Source organism: Myxocyprinus asiaticus, chromosome 16 (genome assembly GCF_019703515.2).
Source record: "Myxocyprinus asiaticus isolate MX2 ecotype Aquarium Trade chromosome 16, UBuf_Myxa_2, whole genome shotgun sequence".
NCBI lineage: Eukaryota > Metazoa > Chordata > Actinopteri > Cypriniformes > Catostomidae > Myxocyprinus > Myxocyprinus asiaticus.
Genome location: NC_059359.1, coordinates 28,317,090 through 28,335,352, shown reverse-complemented (window position 1 = coordinate 28,335,352; position 18,263 = coordinate 28,317,090). Strand labels below are relative to the sequence as shown.

At 36.8% G+C, this 18,263-nt stretch overlaps 1 protein-coding gene across 1 annotated transcript; it reads left to right on the top strand.

Moving 5' to 3' along the window:
- Positions 1-8,888: 8,888 nt before the first annotated feature.
- LOC127453946 (toll-like receptor 13) lies at positions 8,889-14,840 on the top strand. Its single transcript, XM_051720777.1, has 2 exons — positions 8,889-8,977; positions 10,223-14,840. The coding sequence occupies exon 2, from the start codon at positions 10,296-10,298 to the stop codon at positions 13,263-13,265; it is 2,970 nt and encodes a 989-aa protein (XP_051576737.1). The 5' UTR covers positions 8,889-8,977; positions 10,223-10,295; the 3' UTR covers positions 13,266-14,840.
- Positions 14,841-18,263: the final 3,423 nt, after the last annotated feature.

The window sequence follows — 18,263 nt, the reverse complement described above, 5'->3', positions numbered from 1 at the left end:
CGATTTGCACAGCGTCTTACTCTGATGAGAACGCCGGCTCTGTTTCCCTTTTTCCTTTTGCGTTTCCGCGGCCGTGCTGCCCAGACAAAGGGCTCCGCTTGCGTGTTTGTAAACAGCGGGTCGGCATTGAGGAATGTGAAGTCCGGTTTACGGTGTGAAATTGCTGAACCAAAAGTGTTTGTCTGTCGTTGACAATAAGGCAGACAACATCCAAGACAAAAAAACATAAGAATTGTGAACAAAACAAACAAAACATTACTATGTTGTGTCGGAGCTCGCAACGCAGCAGCCATACTCGGCGCCATCTTGAGTCCTAAATGTAAATACATCAAAACAAAATTTGAAAAAGGCAAAAGTTTAAGAGTAAATTTGTAACTTTTCTGATCCAGTTTTTATTGGATCAAAATGTATCTTGACTTTATAAATGAAATTATTGAATCATCTGCTGAAGCCAGTCATGGTTGTGTGGGCATGCTAGTATGACTAAACCATGACCTACATTTCTTTACTTTTCACAGAACTGCTCTGAGGTGTGTTAGCACCTACTCAGAATTTTAACCATATCCTTCTTTTTTGCTATATTCTATATGCTGGCTAGTATCTCCAGTCCAAACAATGGTGGTATATACTGTATACGTAAATCAACATAACCCCAGTGTAGCTTTGTGTATATTATTTGTATTTTTTTATTTATATGAAAAGATTTTATATGAAATTCTCTCTACTACCAAGTACCGTGCCAAGAAAATACATAAATTTATACAATTGTCAGGTAATATCAACAGGAGTAGCATGCAAGTGCAGTATGGCAGTTTAATGAAGTTTAGGCAACAATCCAATAAAGACGACAGGCAATTCAGGATCAGGAGGAGACCACAGGGCAGGGACAGGAGGCGGAACAACAGGAGTAAGAGCTGGCTGTGTCGTATGAGGTGGAGTTTCTGGGGTTGAGGGCGGAGCAAAGGGATGCTTGACGAAGGCAGGCGGAGCCAGGAGATGCCCGAGGGGCAGAGCCGTGGGAGGCTTGAGGGGCGAAGCCGTAGAAGACTCCAAGGGCGGAGTCGTCGTGGTCAGGAATACCGGCAGCGACTGGGGAACGACCTCCGAGGCGTTGGCTCGTTTACCGTGGCAGGCATGGGCGCGGATACCCTATGAGAAATGGCTTTCATGGCCAAACGTACCGACATCAGTGGGGATCATTCACTTTGGAAGAGAGTGCTGAAAACAATGAGGTACGCTCCGTGGTCATTACAGCTGACTGCAATGGGGAAATCGACCACCGGAGCTTGGCTAGTGTTATCCCACCCAAAAAATTTATTTAGTCTTGCATATCCGATTTAAGGGTTTCATGGTTTTGTTAGGAGGTTGCGGTGTTTTCTTGACAATAGGCAAATAAAGATGTAACAGCAAAAGATCAAGACGGATTGATAGATCGATGAATGAGTTGAGGGTAAGATGTTTATCCATGTATGCCAGCTCGGTTGAGATCTCTGGGTTTAACCCTCGACGACTTGAGTGCAGTGTCATTAAAACCACTTCCAGCAGCGATTGTTCTGAACTCCAGGGCATAAGACACACAGCGATTTTCTTGAGTGATTTACAAGAGTTTCTCTCCCATTTTTCTGCCATCAGGTGAGTTAATAGCGATAGTACGTGTAGGAGGAGGTGATGCAGAGATAGCTTGCGTGATGAGATCAACCTTGGCATTGAGACCAGTAAGGGATTGTTGTTGTTGTTCCATTAACTGTCCATGATGAGTAAAAGCTTGTTTCTACTCCATGTTGCCTGCTGCATCCACGAGAATCGGCAAAGTATTCTGTCAGGTAATATCACCAGGAGAGTAGGATGCAAGTGCAGTATGGCAGATTAATTAAGTTTAGGCAACAATCCAATAAAGACGACAATGAGTACAGGCAGAAGGTCAGGCGATCGGCAAACAGACAAAACAGGGCTAGAATAAACTCGTGGTCAAAACAGGCAAAGGAGCTATAACAAAGTATCATGCAAACGATGAAGGCTTGGCACCATTAAACACAAGGGAAGAGAACGTATACTTCACAATGTGACTGTAGCTGAAAGTCTCTTATAAAGGGTCTGAAATTGCATGCAGGTGTGTGTAGTCAGAAGTCCAGCGATTGAGAGTGTTGCATTGTGTTGTGGGAATTGGAGTCCGGGGCAGCCATGTTTGGAGGCCGCGTTGCTTGCTGGGAAACTGAGTTTGTGACAATTATAAGACTGATCGAGCTTTTCTTTGATAGCTTTCCTTTGATAAGGTTTCCTGAATAGCTGAGTGGTAAAGTTGTTAGGCCTATATTGCACAAGACTGTTCCGACAAATGACAGACTAGTTATGTATGGTATATTAATAAAAACTTTTAAATTGTTGATAATTTAAAGTTGATAATTTTAGTTATACCTACTTTCAATGACTGTTCTTAACCGTTAGCTATTCTGAGAGATTTATTTGTCAAGTCATTTTTATTTGTATAATGCTTTTCACAACACACATCATTTCAAAGCAGTTTTACAGAAAATTATGCTGTAATGTCTTTAATATCTTAAAGACCTGCAATTAATTTGTGACCTGCAATAAACCTGTTCAGCACTGAGCGGCACTATTTCTGTGACACATTCTCAACTGTTTGTATCAGGCACCACTCCTGAAACTTAGGCTGCCTGTTGGAGATCAACATTGTTTATTACACCAGAAATTAATTTACTTTGACATTTGTTCTATTCGATTTCTACTTACACATCCTCAGTTAATGTAATTATTAAGTGACTTTCCTCTTTTTAATTATTTGTATTGACCTGTTTTTACTTTGACAAAATTATTATTCTTGCATGACAGATTAAATAAATTTAAACAGAAATGTCTGCACAGTATATCTTTTTCATAGGTCTACATTTTAACAGTTGCTTATGTACCACAGAACTTCTTGTTTCCAATGATGGTAATGAAACCATGGTGGTGTTTCAGATCTGTTATTTTATTCCTGGGCAATACATTTGAAACTGGAGTGTGTGGTTTTGAGAGAACGGTTGAACAACGTTCAACATCACTGTCTTCAAATTCAGACATTGTGCAAGCTTGTGGACTACATGCAAGTCTGTGTGTGGTTAAAGTGCTCTTTATGAGAGAGGAACTGACTTTTGAACCTGCAAAACATTCACAGAAAATTCATTTGAATCTTTCAGATGTGAAATGAAGTTTATAACTTCTAACAAAGTTAAAGGAATGTTTAATAAGCTAAATTTACAGCATTTGTGGCATAATGTTGATTACAACATCAAATAATTTCAAATTGTCCCTCATTTATTTCAAATTAACAAAAACAAAAATTGTGCTAACTGTAAGGCACTTACAATGGAGGTGAATGGAGCCAGTCCATAAACGCTAAAACTAGATGTATACATTATACATTTTAACATAATTTTAGTGTGATAAAATCTCTGCCCTACATGATTTTAGTGTGATAAAATCGCCTACAGGGTTTTCCAGCATTACATTTCATGGTAACAGTGTTGTAATATTGGATAACTTTACACAGATAATGTATGCGAGTTATCACACAAAATCATGTTAACACGTATAAAGTTTACGTCTTATGGTAATACCTTTGAAACAATGTACATTTTAATGTATATTTTTATATTTTTAATTGGCCCCCTTTTTTTTTATATAAATGAGGAATGAGTAGAAATATTTTTTGTGTAGTAATGAACATTATGCCACAAATGCTGTTGATTGAGCTTAACTTTTTTAATTAATTTTTTTATTAATGCAATATACAACTCAATAGAAACATAGACAAAAAAAAAAAAAAAGACAAAGATATGAACAAAGACATAGACCTACATAATATCACAATTCTTAAAAAAAATAAATAATAATAAATAAAAATAGACAACTGACAGGACATTTCAAATTTTCCACTCCAACTGGAGTCATTTTAACCTACTGATACTCAACAATATGTGTTAGTAATCAAAGAAGTTTGATTGAGCTAAAGCCACAGGGCCTTAAATGAATAGTTCACCCAAAAATTTAATTTCTCTCATCATCAGAAGTAATATAGGTATGGGTGAGAAACAGATCAATTTAAGTAAATTTTTGCTACAAATTCTTCTTCGTGCCCAGTATGGCACACATGCATGAAGAATGTGAATCACCAAAAACACAAAAACAAAAAAGTAAAAGTCGAGATTGAGCAGGGAGGAGAATTTTATATTACAAATGGACTTAAATATTGATCTGTTTCTTGCACTTCTTAAGATATAGATTTAACCACTGGAGTCTTAGGGATTACTTTTATGTTGACATGTAATTTTGCAACAAACTCTCACAGTGAAATCGTCAGGATTTGTGTGACTTTGTATGGCTAATTCATATGATATTGTGCGACTGCACTCGTTTGAATTCCTACGACTTTCACTATAGCCAATGATGTCGCTGGACATCGTTTCCATCTAATACTTCTGTCACACACAACAGTTTCCTATCATGTTTACACACTTACTGATCGGTTAGGTTTAGATAAGGGGTTTGGGTTAAGGCATAATATTAATAAGTGTGTCCTTAATACCTCGTGTGCACAACTCGCACTTACTTCCACATTAGACATCCAGGAATTTGCACGTGATGAAGTCATACCAGTTTATGCGAACAACATCGTGCGAGACCATACGAAATAGCCAACTCATAAATTATGTACGACTTTTAATGACATCGAGTTGGATTTTTGGAGCTTCAAAATTTTGGCACCCATTAACCAACAGATCAGAGATATTCTTCTAAAAATCTTCATTTGTGTTCTGCTGAAGAAAGAAATTCATTCACATCTGGGATGGCATGAGGGTGAGTAAATTATGAGACAATTTTCATTTTTGTTTGAACAATTCCTTTAATGCTGGAATCATAGTTTATTTAAAAAATAAGGACACAGCACATATACAGAACAAAATATGGCTGACATATATGTTTATTAAACATTATTTGGACATTGTCTGACAAACATATGCACCCAATTTATATCCTTAGCTATAATCAACTTTCACAACACAACACATGCATTTTCTTTGAAATTGTCTTGTTAAAAATGCATCTGCCAGGTAAATGTACTAGTAAATCAGCACTGTATGGAAAATTAATATTTTCATGATGTCAACACTCACAAATTTCAAACTGAAATGACAGTTTTCTGCATTCTACCTGTCAATACTTCACAAGCAAAAAGTTGAAACTCAAATTCCAATTTTCAGTGTTCTTTCTCTAGATCTGAACAACAGTAATCTACCTTTATTAAGGATTTAAGAAGGGTGTATCCCTTTATAGGCCTGGTCATACCAGCAGTCGGTATAATATGGGTGTTCGTTGTACAGTATTAATGAAGTCAGAAATCCTGGTGTGAAATCCTGCTGTGACTTTGATTTGTGCTATATCAAAAAAGGACTGTATGGTGAACCGTCTGAGGGCAATAACTGTTGCATCCATCAAAAAGGGTAATGCACACATACTTGTTCTCCTTTAAACATATAAAAGACATAAACTGTCTCAATGGAAGGTGCGGAGACCTGAAAGAGAGGAAAACTTCTCGCCCTGAAACCAAACACTTTACCGTTTAGTTTTACAGGTCACATAAACCACCCATCAGTTTCAACCAAGGGCACACATTTTATAAATACCTTTGTTAAAGTTTTTTCTCCCCTCTGTCATGCATGAAGTGATTTTTCCTTTTTACTAAGGTACTTGAAACTGAACAACATTTACCTGAGCAAGTGAGACACATCTCTCAAAAAGATCAGAAGCCACTCCGTTGAAACAGGTGAGAGAGATAATATGATTTTAAACATTTGAACTTTGGTTTAGTAATTCCATCACTTAATATGTATTAATTAATACTGATCAAACCAATTTAGTTATTTTTTATTTATTTTTTTAATTTTAAATTTTAAAATATAAGTCATGGAAGGAAAAAGTGTTTTTATGTCTATTTATGTCAGCTTACTGGCCACAAAACAAGGCAACTTTATTGTTTCTTCAGAGTAAATAGAGTGAAAGAGTAAGTGTTGTGTGTTTTTTGTCAGTGATGTCATATCAAACAGAAGTAATCGGTTCCCTATATGTTGTTGAATAGTGTGAATTTGGACACTGGTTTTGCCCTCATGTATGTGTGGTACTTTTATTCCTAGCATCTTGGGTTGTAAGGTGACACAGGATAATGGTGAAAGCTGTTCTTTGCCTTTCCCACCTGGAGCTATGATGCATTGAGCACCAACATCCATCACAAATATCGTATCAACGTAGGTTACGGATTTAACCTATACCAATTCCTTGCTATTAATGATTGCTTGTGCATTTCACTGCTTCTAATACAGTGTTAAAATTCTGTAATATTGTTGCAATGTGACTGCAATAAGTGGTTTCTCTCTTTTTAAAAGGGCTCTGTCTGTGATGACAGGGTGGTTATGACCTACTGTCCTCTCTGTGGACTCTGCCAGATGGCTCGAGAGCAGAAGATGAAAGGCTAATGAGACAAGACAGAACCCATGATGGCTGGATCAAAGTTTTTCCAAGTTTTTAGATTTTTAAGATTTTTAAGGATATTCCAAATTACAACCCCAATTCCAAAAAAGTTGGGACAGTATGAAAAATGCTAATAAAAACAAAAAGGAGTGATTTGTAACATATTCTCCCTTTGCTATATTGATAGCACTACAACTAAACATTATATTATGTTTTACCTTGTGAATTTCATTGTTTTTTTGTTTTTTTTGTAAAGTACATTAATTTAAAATCAGGTGATTGCAACATGCTCCAAAAAAGTTGAGACAGGGGCAATTTACAGGTGTATCTCAATAAATTAGAATGTCGTGGAAAAGTTCATTTATTTTTTAGGCAGTAATTAAAGCAAAAGGAGCCCCTACCAAGTATTGAGTACATATACAGTAAATGAACATACTTTCCAGAAGGCCAACAATTCACTAAAAATGTTTTTTTTTTATTGGTCTTATGATGTATTCTAATTTTTTGAGATAGTGAATTGGTGGGTTTTTGTTAAATGTGAGCCAAAATCATCACAATTAAAAGAACCAAAGACTTAAACTACTTCAGTCTGTGTGCATTGAATTTATTTAATACACGAGTTTCACAATTTGAGTTGAATTACTGGAATAAATGAACTTTTCCACGACATTCTAATTTATTGAGATGCACCTGTAAGACTAATAACAATTTGACAAGTTAAAATAACAAGGCAATATGAAACAGGAGATGTTAAAAAGGTGAGGCAATCGTGTCATATATAAGGAGCTTCCAAAAACAGCCAGTCCTTCAAGAGCAAGGATCATTCGAGACTTGTCAATTTGCCAACAGATGCTTCAGCAAATAATCCAGCACTTTGAGAACAAAGTTCCCCAAAGACAAATTGGAAGGATTTTGGGCATTTTACCCTCTACAGTGCACAGTATAAAGATTCAAGGAATCTGGTCAAATCTCGGTGCGTAAAGGGCAAAACGAAAACCACTTCTGAATGCGCGTGATCACTGATCACTCAGACATCACTGTCTTCAAAAACATCATTCATCTGTAATGGATATCATGAACATGGGCTTGGGATTACTTTATTAAACCTTTATTAGTCAACTCCATTCACCGCTGCATCCACAGATGCAAGTTAAGACTTTACTATGTAAAGGAGAAGCCATACATCAACACTGTCCAGAAGCGCTGCTGACTTCTTTGGGCTCGGTCTCATCTTAGATGGAAAGTAGAACAGTGGAACCGTGTTTTTTGGTCCGATAAGTCCACATTTCAAATCGTTTTTGAAAAACACAGCCGTCGTTGTGTTCTCCGGGCCAAAGAGCTGTTATCAGCGTCAGGTCCAAAAGCAACTGTCTGTATGGGCCAGGGGTGTGTGAGTGCCCATGGTATGGGTAACTCGCACATCTGTGAGGGCACCATTAATGCAGACAGATATGTAAAAATTTTGGAGCAGCACACACTGCCATCCAGCACTGCCTTTTCCAGGTACGTCCCAGAATTTTCAGCTGGACAACTTCAACCCACATGATGGCTGAATAAGCAGAGAGTGCGAGTGCTAGATTGGCCTGCCTGCAGTCCTGACCATCTCCAATTGAGAATGTGTGGTGCATTATGAAGTGCAATATGGCAACGAAGACCCCGTACAATTGTGCAGCTGAAGATCTGCATAATGGATGAATGGGGGAAAATTCCACTTTCTAAACTTGTGTCTTCAGTGCCTAAATGCTTTATAAGTGTTATTATAAGAAATGGTGATGTTTCACAGTGGTAAACACTCAACTGTCCCAACTTTTTTTGGAGCGTGTTGCAATCATCTGATTTGAAATTAATGTACATTTTTTTTAAAAACAAAACAATGAAATTCACAAGGTAAAACATCATATAATGTTTAGTTGTAGTGCTTTCAATATAGCAAAGAGTAAATATAATTTACAAATTAGCATTTTTCATACTGTCCAATTTTTGAAATTGGGGTTGTATACTAACCATTCAATTGAAGGAAAATAACACTTTTATTGTGTACTGAATATGTCATTGTTATCACTTACATGGAGTATTGAAATAAATGACGTGGCTAATAGGTTTTACACAAACAATATGAACCAACCCTTAACTCTTTGCTTTAGCTTAAATGACTGACTCCTGTCCCAGTTCTACATCTCACCACCTCAGTTTACCTTGCTTAGAGAACCATATTATATTTTAATTTAAATGAATTTTTTTCAAGTGAGATTTGTTCTTTTATGAATAATCAAGCAAAACAACTTTATTATGAATTGACGTCCATTGTCTGATGTTATTTAATATGGCCTGTAACCATTTAGTTCCTCTTTCAATTCCTGTGAAGAGAATCCCCTGTTTAAAAGTGAGTGAGAGTGTTAGAGAGACAGTAATTTTTTTGCTAAATCTGAGAAACAGGAATGATTTCACAAAGGTAAGGTACTGAATAATGGAGCTATTTAAATCCAGAAATTATTGTTTTTTGAGCAGAATGATCAACACAATGACTTAGAATAAAATAATGACAGATAAGAGACTTTGGGTTATTTTGGATTGCTCATTGGTTTTGAAGCGATGAGTCAGAGATTTCTCTTTATTTTACTACTAAACAGTCGACAGTAGAGAGCGATCCATTCAGATTTAATAGTAATTTGATATAGCTCTCTGTTTTATGGTCTATTCACTGTTTTTATGGTCTATTCACTTTCATGACAAGTGTTATGCTTTTACTGTATGTATTTTAACCTTAGTATTGTGAGCAACAGCAGCATGTGAAAAGACAGAAAACTGTGAAGAAAAACTTGTCATGCATTTACATGTAAACATGCGAGTGTCTAAATATTTACTTTTATAATTTAAATCCTTTGATTTTACGTTCGTAACGATTTTTAAGGAAGTTAAGTAAATAGGACAAAAAGAAAGAGTCGGAGAAGGGCGAAATCAAGAGGGATTAGTTTGGGACTTGAAACAGTATATTAACGTTTATGGATTGACCACATTCACTTCAATTGTACGTGCCTCACTGTAACCCAGATTTTCATGGTACATTATCCCACAAATTCTGTCAATTGAGCTTAACGTGTATTGAACCCGGAATATTCCTTTAAGAATTTTTTCAAAAATGCATCCTTCTATTTACATTTTTACAACCTGTCTTTAAAGACATTGGATACTACCATTGTTTTTAAAATCATCTTAATTCTTCTTTTAATAATAAATAAAATAAATCCATAAATTGTCCATAGCCTGTTCTTGACCATGTTGTTCATGTATTTATTACATTTGAAGAAACATATACAGTAATGCGAACAAGAGGTCAGTTGGTCTAGTATATTGTGGGTCCTTTGTAATAAAAGAAAAAACATCACTCTGAGGAAAGAATTTACAATACATTTTTTACATCATTTGTTATTCTTTGTTAATGTTAGTTAATAAAAATACAGTTGTTCATTTTTGGTTCATGTTAGTTCATAGTGTATTACCTAATGTCAACAAATATAACTTTTGATCTGAAAAATGTATTACTATATATTGACGTTAACATTAACTAAGATTAAATGATTAATAAGTATTGTTCATTGTTAGTTGATGTTAACAAATGGAACCTAACTGTAAAGTTTACCAAATTTAGTTCAAATTTAAACTGATTTTAACTTCTTCTCTCTTTCTTTTCTACCAGCTGCCTGTGTTGTGACTCTAAATATTGGATTAGGTGCCAGCAAAAGAGGAATTATACTTTTTAATGAAAAAATATGGCAGACTCTGTATGTCATAAACTGATCCTAAGGGCAATATTAAGTATATGCTTTCTTAAATCTGCCTTCAGCTATGGTTTCAGAAGTTGCACAGAGATCCCAGATTCAAACCATACAATCTTCAGATGTATTAATCGGCAAGAACCAGATATAATTAACATTGTAGATGATCTGCTTCCCACTGCAACAAACCTCACAATTTCTCGATGCAACCTTTCAGAAGTTCAGAATAGAAGCTTCCAACATCTGCCTAATCTGAATTCTCTGGTACTGGACTATAACCACATTGTTAAAGTTCACGAACAGGCTTTCCTTAACCTGACACAACTTCAGACTTTAAACTTGTCCTGCAATGACATATCATCTCTCCAACATGTCTTCGATGACTTGCATAACCTCACAGAGCTGCTCCTGGGAAACAACAAGCTCAATAATATTGATACGTTCCTGTTTTCCAATTTGATAAACCTGAAGACTCTTGACTTTCGCCGGAACCACCTGAATAACTTCTCAGTTTTGGTTCAAAGCATAACAAACCTGTCCAGCTTGACAAAACTGGACCTTTCTTTTAACAGTCTGACAACTCTGCATCATTCCACCCGTCTGCCACGGTCGCTTTCCATCCTCTACCTCAGTTATAATAAACTATACACACTTGAATGTGACAAGTCTTTCCTAAAATATGTCAAAGTGCTTGATTTGTCAGACAATATACGACTTTCATACAAAGCATTTCAGGGCCTGAATTTGAAGCACATAAAGTTCCTGCACTTACGCTTCACCAACATCTCTGCTAAAAAGCTTCTTAATTATACCAAAGTACCACCTTGGCACATCGACTTCTCTGGTTTGAAATTGAAGAATGATCATTCATTGTCCTCGCTGTGTTTTCTTTTGCAACACCACCACCCTAATAAGAAACAATTATCTAAACTGATCCTCCAGAGCAATTCCATAAGATTTCTAAAAAACAATACATTATCTTTTTGTCCCAATGTGACTGATGTAATAGACCTCTCAAAGAATGAGATTAAGAACACGGGCTGCTTGCAGTTTCTGAATGGACAGAGCCAACTGAAAAGTCTCAAGATTGAACATAATCATCTTACCAAACTGCCATCCTGCAACAAAACAAAAATTTTTCACAGTCTGAGAAACCTGAGCTATCGATACAATCGTATTCTACAGGTCAGTGGTTTCGCCTTCAGAAATACCCCCAAATTAACAAACCTTGAGCTAAACATAAACATCATTGCCTATCTAGACCATAAAGCCTTAAGTGGGCTCAAAGATCTCATCACACTCCGTCTAGACAACAACCTCTTGACTGATGTGTACAACGACAGCTTTAAAGATCTTATCAGCCTCAAGACACTTAACATGCGCAACAACCAAATAGCTGTGATTTTCAATTATAGCTTTCATACTCTTTCAAATTTAACTATTTTAGATTTAGGTGGGAACAAGATCACACAGCTGAAGCCACATGCATTTGATGGGCTTCTTAGCTTGACCAATCTCTATTTAGACAGAAATCGTCTGAAAGACATTGACAGCATGCTCTTTGGGAAACTTAAAACCACCCTAAAAGTGCTGGATTTACAGGCTAACCACATTCAATACTATACAGAACGTACACACTCTCCATTCATAAATCTGACAAAGCTTCTTGATCTGAAACTTGACGCACAGGAGCCATATGGCATAACCTTGTTGCCTCGTGCATTTTTTCGTGGCCTCAAATCTTTAAGAAGTCTTTACCTCACCAACAACCATATCTCTGGATTTGGTGCTGAAACATTTGATGACCTAACAAACTTGGAGTTTTTAACTCTGGATAACTCATGTGTTGGTATAGCCCAACTAAAACCCGGTATTTTCAAAAACCTTAAAAAACTGAAGTTATTATTTGTAGAGAACATGGGCATTAAATATTTCACTAAAGAGGTATTTGGAAACCTCACAGGACTTAAGGTACTGCATCTGAATCGCAATGCCATGCTGTCTTTGGACACACACTTACTGGACAATCTCCCCAATCTGTCATATATTGATTTACGTAGTTGTCCTCTCAGTTGTGGCTGCCAAAATAGTGATTTACAGAACTGGATTAAGAGCAACAAGCGACTCCAGTTTCCATATCTTTACAATATTACATGCCAAGATCACCCAGGGTCATACTTTCACAACTTTGACACCAATGTCTGTTATTTGGACTTAGGACTCTATCTATTTTCCTCAACTTACGCATTCACGGTTTTATTAATCTTATTGCCACTTCTCTATGTGAGACTTTACTGGAAATTTAAGTACAGCTACTATGTCTTTCGATCATGGTTTGGAGAACAGTGGCGTCGTTTACGGGACCAGGAGGAGAAATACAAGTATGATGCCTTTATTTCCTATAACTCAGCAGATGAAAATTGGGTAATGGAACAGCTTTTGCCAAACCTAGAGGGTTCTTTATTTCGACTCTGTCTTCATCACCGCGACTTTGAGCTTGGCCGTGATATTGTTGACAACATTGTGGCTGCCGTATACGGTAGTCGCAAAACAATCTGCGTGGTCAGTCAGAGCTTCCTTCGCAGTGAATGGTGCTCTTTGGAGATCCAGCTGGCCAGCTACCGCCTCTTTCAAGAAATGGAGGATGTGCTTTTGCTGGTCTTCCTGGAGCCAATTCCTGAGCGACAACTGTCCACTTACCACCGTATGAGGAAGGTCATGCTTAAAAAGACCTATTTGCAGTGGCCTGGGTCAAATTGTTATGATCCAGCCAGTGCAAAAGAACTGTTCTGGAGCCAGCTAAAGAGAGCACTAAAGAGCAGCAACACTGGAAGCCAAGAGGAGCAGAAGCTGAAGGAGGAGAATGATCAAAGGAGAGAGAGAGTGGGTGTGGGCATACATGGAAGAGAATACTTTGTGAATCAGACACAAATAGATGATGAAGTATATTACCTGATGCCCTGACTTACTACCTGGAAATGTATTTTTAATCTGTACAGGTTGTTTATTTGTTTTTTTAATGCAATGCCAGATTCAATTGCTAATGTCTTGGTAAAATCGGGTTAAAATATAATATTAGGTAATATGTACTCTGAATTACTGCAAATTCTGCAGTTATATATTAACAAGCATGTAATAATAATAATAAAAATAGAAAAGATACAAACTCACAGTAAGCATTGTTGAAATGTTATGTCTTTGTGAGGTGAAAATATAATAACTGTGAAACACAACAGGTGAAATAGCTGAGACATTTTTACTTTCACAAGAATCTTGTTACTTTGACTCATCATTTCTGTGTGGGATTGTAGTGGTTCATTTAGGTAAACAGGAGGGGGAAAATTCTTCCAGTCTTGTATCCTACACTTCTTGATGGAGGCTCCTCTGTCCAAGTCCTACTTAACATCCTCTTCTAATAATTTCGGTGCATGCCATAGTTTGGGGATGCAGAAAGGTCATTAAACATTAACTGTTATACCAAAATGTAGACAACTTAACCCTAAAAAGGGCAATCATATAAAGGTACCTCTGAAAATGAATTAATTGCTATTTTTCAATACATTAGGGCCCACATAATACAGTTCCATGTTTTTTCCTGAAATATTGTTTTTTTTATTTTATAGCATGTAGAAATCATGAAAATAACATTGAAAAGATAGGAGCATTTGCTTCGAGGTCAGCTGCCTTCTCAAAAAATGCTGCATTTTTACTTGTAGATAAAAATTGTGAGTTGATGCTGTGCTTCATATACACAGTTTCCTGTCCTCAGTATTTGCATGGACCCCCTTTTCAATATTTTTCACAAAAATTTGGCCAACTCACTTTCCCCAGCCTCTTAAATGTTTGTATACCCCCAGGATACAAAAACCTTTTTAGGGTAATAATCAGGGTTGGGAAGTTTACTTTTAAAATGTATCAGAATACATGCTGTAAAATGTAATTTGTAATGTATTGTGTTAGATTACTCAAAGTAACAATCTAAATACTTTGAATTACTTATTCAGCACTGTTTTTTCACTGTTTTGACTATAAAAATCTGCCAGTACAATAAGACAAAATACAGTACACTAATATTACAAATACAATCTCTGAAAACTGTCCAAATATCTTATGCAGTGTTGCTTCTAAAACAAGATAAAGTAAATGTATCTTGTTCTAAGGATTTTTAGATATACAATACAAAAATTCCCATCAAGATTTGTATATTTGCACTACATCTTTGCCCTAATATCAAATGTCTTACTAGAGAAAATAAAAAGATCTGAATGTGGATTTCGTGATCCAATTTTTTTTAATCGTGCCTGGTAGGCGCATGTAAAAGGGCTAGAAATAGCATTTTAGCTTAGCATAAATCTAAATGTTCACATTACAATTTACACAAGATTAAATCTTTCTGCTGCTCAAAACGATTGTTTGTATGTGGATTCTGTCTTTAAAAGCCGAAACATATTTCACGCAAGTACGCAAACGCAGATGTGAGTGCTTGGCCAACGCATGTCCAACGTGTGGTCCCGTTGTACATACATTACTCGATTGTAAACCTCACACCAAACCTCACACCACAAGAGGGCAATAGATATTTTAGGCATGACCACGAAACCGTTGCTGCATCCGAAACCAGGAAAATGCTGTCTTCGGAGGCTGTATACGGGGCAGGATGAAAATAAGGTGCTTTTTAAACTGTTCGGAGATCAGTTTCCTTAAGAGCTGTCAGTTAATCCATTAACTGATTAGGCAGCAAGTCAGCTGCCTACCTTTTCGGATGCAGCCCGGATGTGGTGGATTAATCGATAGTTGAGGAGAAAAAACAAGTTCGTTTGAGAAAAAACAAGTTAGTTTGAATGGACTGGGGACAAAAAGTCATACATATTTTTTTTAAAGATCGAACTCAAATTGCTGCCCAAGTCCGCCATGGTAGTTGTTGATTGAAAGAAGAAAATCCGTTCTAGCGCCCCTAGCGGCAAAGCTGAGAATGCAGCGCGTACTTGCGTTGGGTTATGAACTGAGCGCTGAGACATATCACAACGCAACGGCACGTGAAATCGAGCTTGTGTAGTAAGGTGCGTCTGCGTTCATATACTTAAGTAGAGTATGTTTGGGTCTTTAAGCTACCAAAGGGGAAGTTCATCACTAAATTCATTTCCACCTCTTCACTCATCAACAGTGTGAAAGCGCATTCTGTCTGCTCATATCAGTGTAACACATAAGAAATTGTTTTACCGCTGCTTAGATGCTCCTCGGATCACATCATTTATATGGATATATGTTTTTCAACTGAATGGACTAAATATTAAATTAGGGCTGGGTATTGATACAGATTTCCCGAATCTATTCGAGACATTTCTGTGACAATGTAACTTTTTCTTACATATCAAAGAAATTATTTCTCGTCTAATGCTATTAATTATAAAGGAAACTTCTAGGCAACCCTTCTAAGTACAATTCGAAAATATGAATTTTAGAAATTATATTTTATCATTAGTTCCTCATCAAATTGGTCACATTTTAGCTTTTAAAAAGTGTTCAAATTCAGTCTATTCCATCAATGTCTTGAAATTGCATATATTATGTTGCATATATATTTTTGTTACATTTTTATTGTTTATGTGCATAATTTGTACTATTTAAATGTATTGTACAAGACGTGCGTGGTTTCTTTAGTGCATCCATATATGATTAGAATTAAATGTATGTTTTGTTGTTTTGAATCTGACTGTAAAGAACAGAAAGGGTATTAAAAGAGACATTATTCAATGACGAATGGATCCGTGGATCTCGTCTTTGGAAACATAGAACGTGTTAAACCAAACTTTTACTCTCAACACACAGTGAAAGGACGTCTGTGCTAATAACTCCACTATACCACTCAATCGCTGGTGAGTGAAATCTGAACATTTACTAGCCAGTGGCTAATCACAGACATTTATAGTCGCATAGCATGAGATTTGGCTGCACATGTGAGTTATTTACTTGCATTATAGAGGGTTGCCACATACAGTGAAATATCGATTTTAGGATTTAAGAGTCAATATCGTTCAAACGATGATTGCTATGCATCGGATAATCTATATTTTTACCCAGCCCTTATTAACAAATTACAATAAAATGCAAAATAATCTCTTCAGTAATAAAATACTTTTTGAATGCAACTGTATTCTGATTACCAACTATTTAAATTGTAACTGAAGTATAGTACAGTTACTAATATTTCATATTTTAAATACGTAATCCCGTTAAATTTATTCTGTTACTCCCCAATCTGAGTAATAATTACTTATACTATGTGTAGTGAAATAATGGCCAGGCTGATTAATCAGATGATATTTGGCCATTTTTCAATGATCACCATTGGCTGATAAGCAGATTCGCTTGCCCGAACAACAAAATAGTTAACTTTCCCTTGTATCAGTTTTAAAATCTACCAATAGATTTTGTCAAAGCATAGTTTTTTTTTTTTTTTTTTTTTTTAAGTCCAAAAAAAAACGAAGTGAGAAAATGTTCGTTTCACTTTAGAAATGTTTTCAAATTCGGCCATTCTGCTCCATAGATATCGATAATTGAAAAACCTATATTGCTTGACCACTATTTATGTGATCTATACATTTCAAGATGTGATATGTGTGTCCTTCACATTCAACAATGAATGTAGCCTGTGTAGATTATGCTCTGACTGAAAGCTGTCTTTTTTGTAAAGTTTGCAGTAGCACCTCTCTACAGTCTTCCAGCAGGGGGCACCAACGGTTTGGCAATGGGACCTCTACTGCCTGGCACAAACAGGCAGCCAGCCTTTTCACAACTTCCCTAACAGAGACTGACATAACATTACCTGCTATTGCACCAGTCCCAGAGTCCATTTCAGATCGAGAGGTCATGGAGGTTAAAGTCGGTTCATTGATGATTTGCAGAACTTGCATGTTAGGGAATCCTGCCATAGTTGAGGTTTCCTCTGATCTTTGAATATTCATAAAAACCACTTCTCTTGTCAGAGGTGGAATTTCTGTTTTCTCTGAGAGACTCTGGAATATCAGAGTTATTCTTGTTGGCTTCATCTGAGTGGGGCATAACTGGTGAGCCGGTTCAATTTCTGAGAATGACAACAACATAAATTCAGGCTACTTGAATTATCTGGCCTTGTTTTGCTATTTGTATCTTCCTTCCTGGCATTGGCATTTTATCATGCTTACCATCTTCTCGAGGTGAACCAATAGGAACTGCGACTCTTCTATTAATCTGAAAAACATTTGGGTGTTTTCTTGTACACTCTTTTCTTGAGATTTTCTTTGTCCACACCTGCAGTACTGGCAGCGTACTGTTTCCTGGTTCCTGTACTTCGTCAAGAGTGCAATCATGGTCTGAATCAGGTACTGAGGGCAGCTGAGGAGGTAACGGAGACTGTTTCTCTGTTCATTACTCTGCTTGTCTCTCTTTATTTGCTCGCTTACCAGCCTCTCAATATCAATGGACTTTGTCTCATGGCTGGAAAGACCTTGGATGGAGGTGAGGTGTCCTTCAGTTATTATGCTTGGCTTCTGGGGAGAAAATGGCTTGGCAAATGCCCTCACTTTTCTAGAACAAGAGGTGAATGAATGTCTGGGGAGGCAGTCATGACCCTGCGCTTTCTCATCGCATTCTTTTCTGCTGTGCTGAGGGCATGTTTGAGACCCGCTTCTCTCCTGACCTCGAATCTGATTCCTTTCCTTCCTGGTTTTGAGACATTTCACCCTATGTGTGGAGTTGCTGATATGGCAAATTGCATTGCAGCATGGGGCAGCACTTGCTGTATCACCAGAGGACTTAGATTTGCTGGCTGCATTGTTGTGGGAGGTCATAGGCACATTGGGTTTATCTTGTAAGCTTTTGCTGGTCTGGTGGCTCATCATGTCTTCACTGAGGAGCCTAATACATAACAGGAACAGAAAATTACTAGTTAGATATTAAGAGTATTTTGTCAAAGAAAAAGTA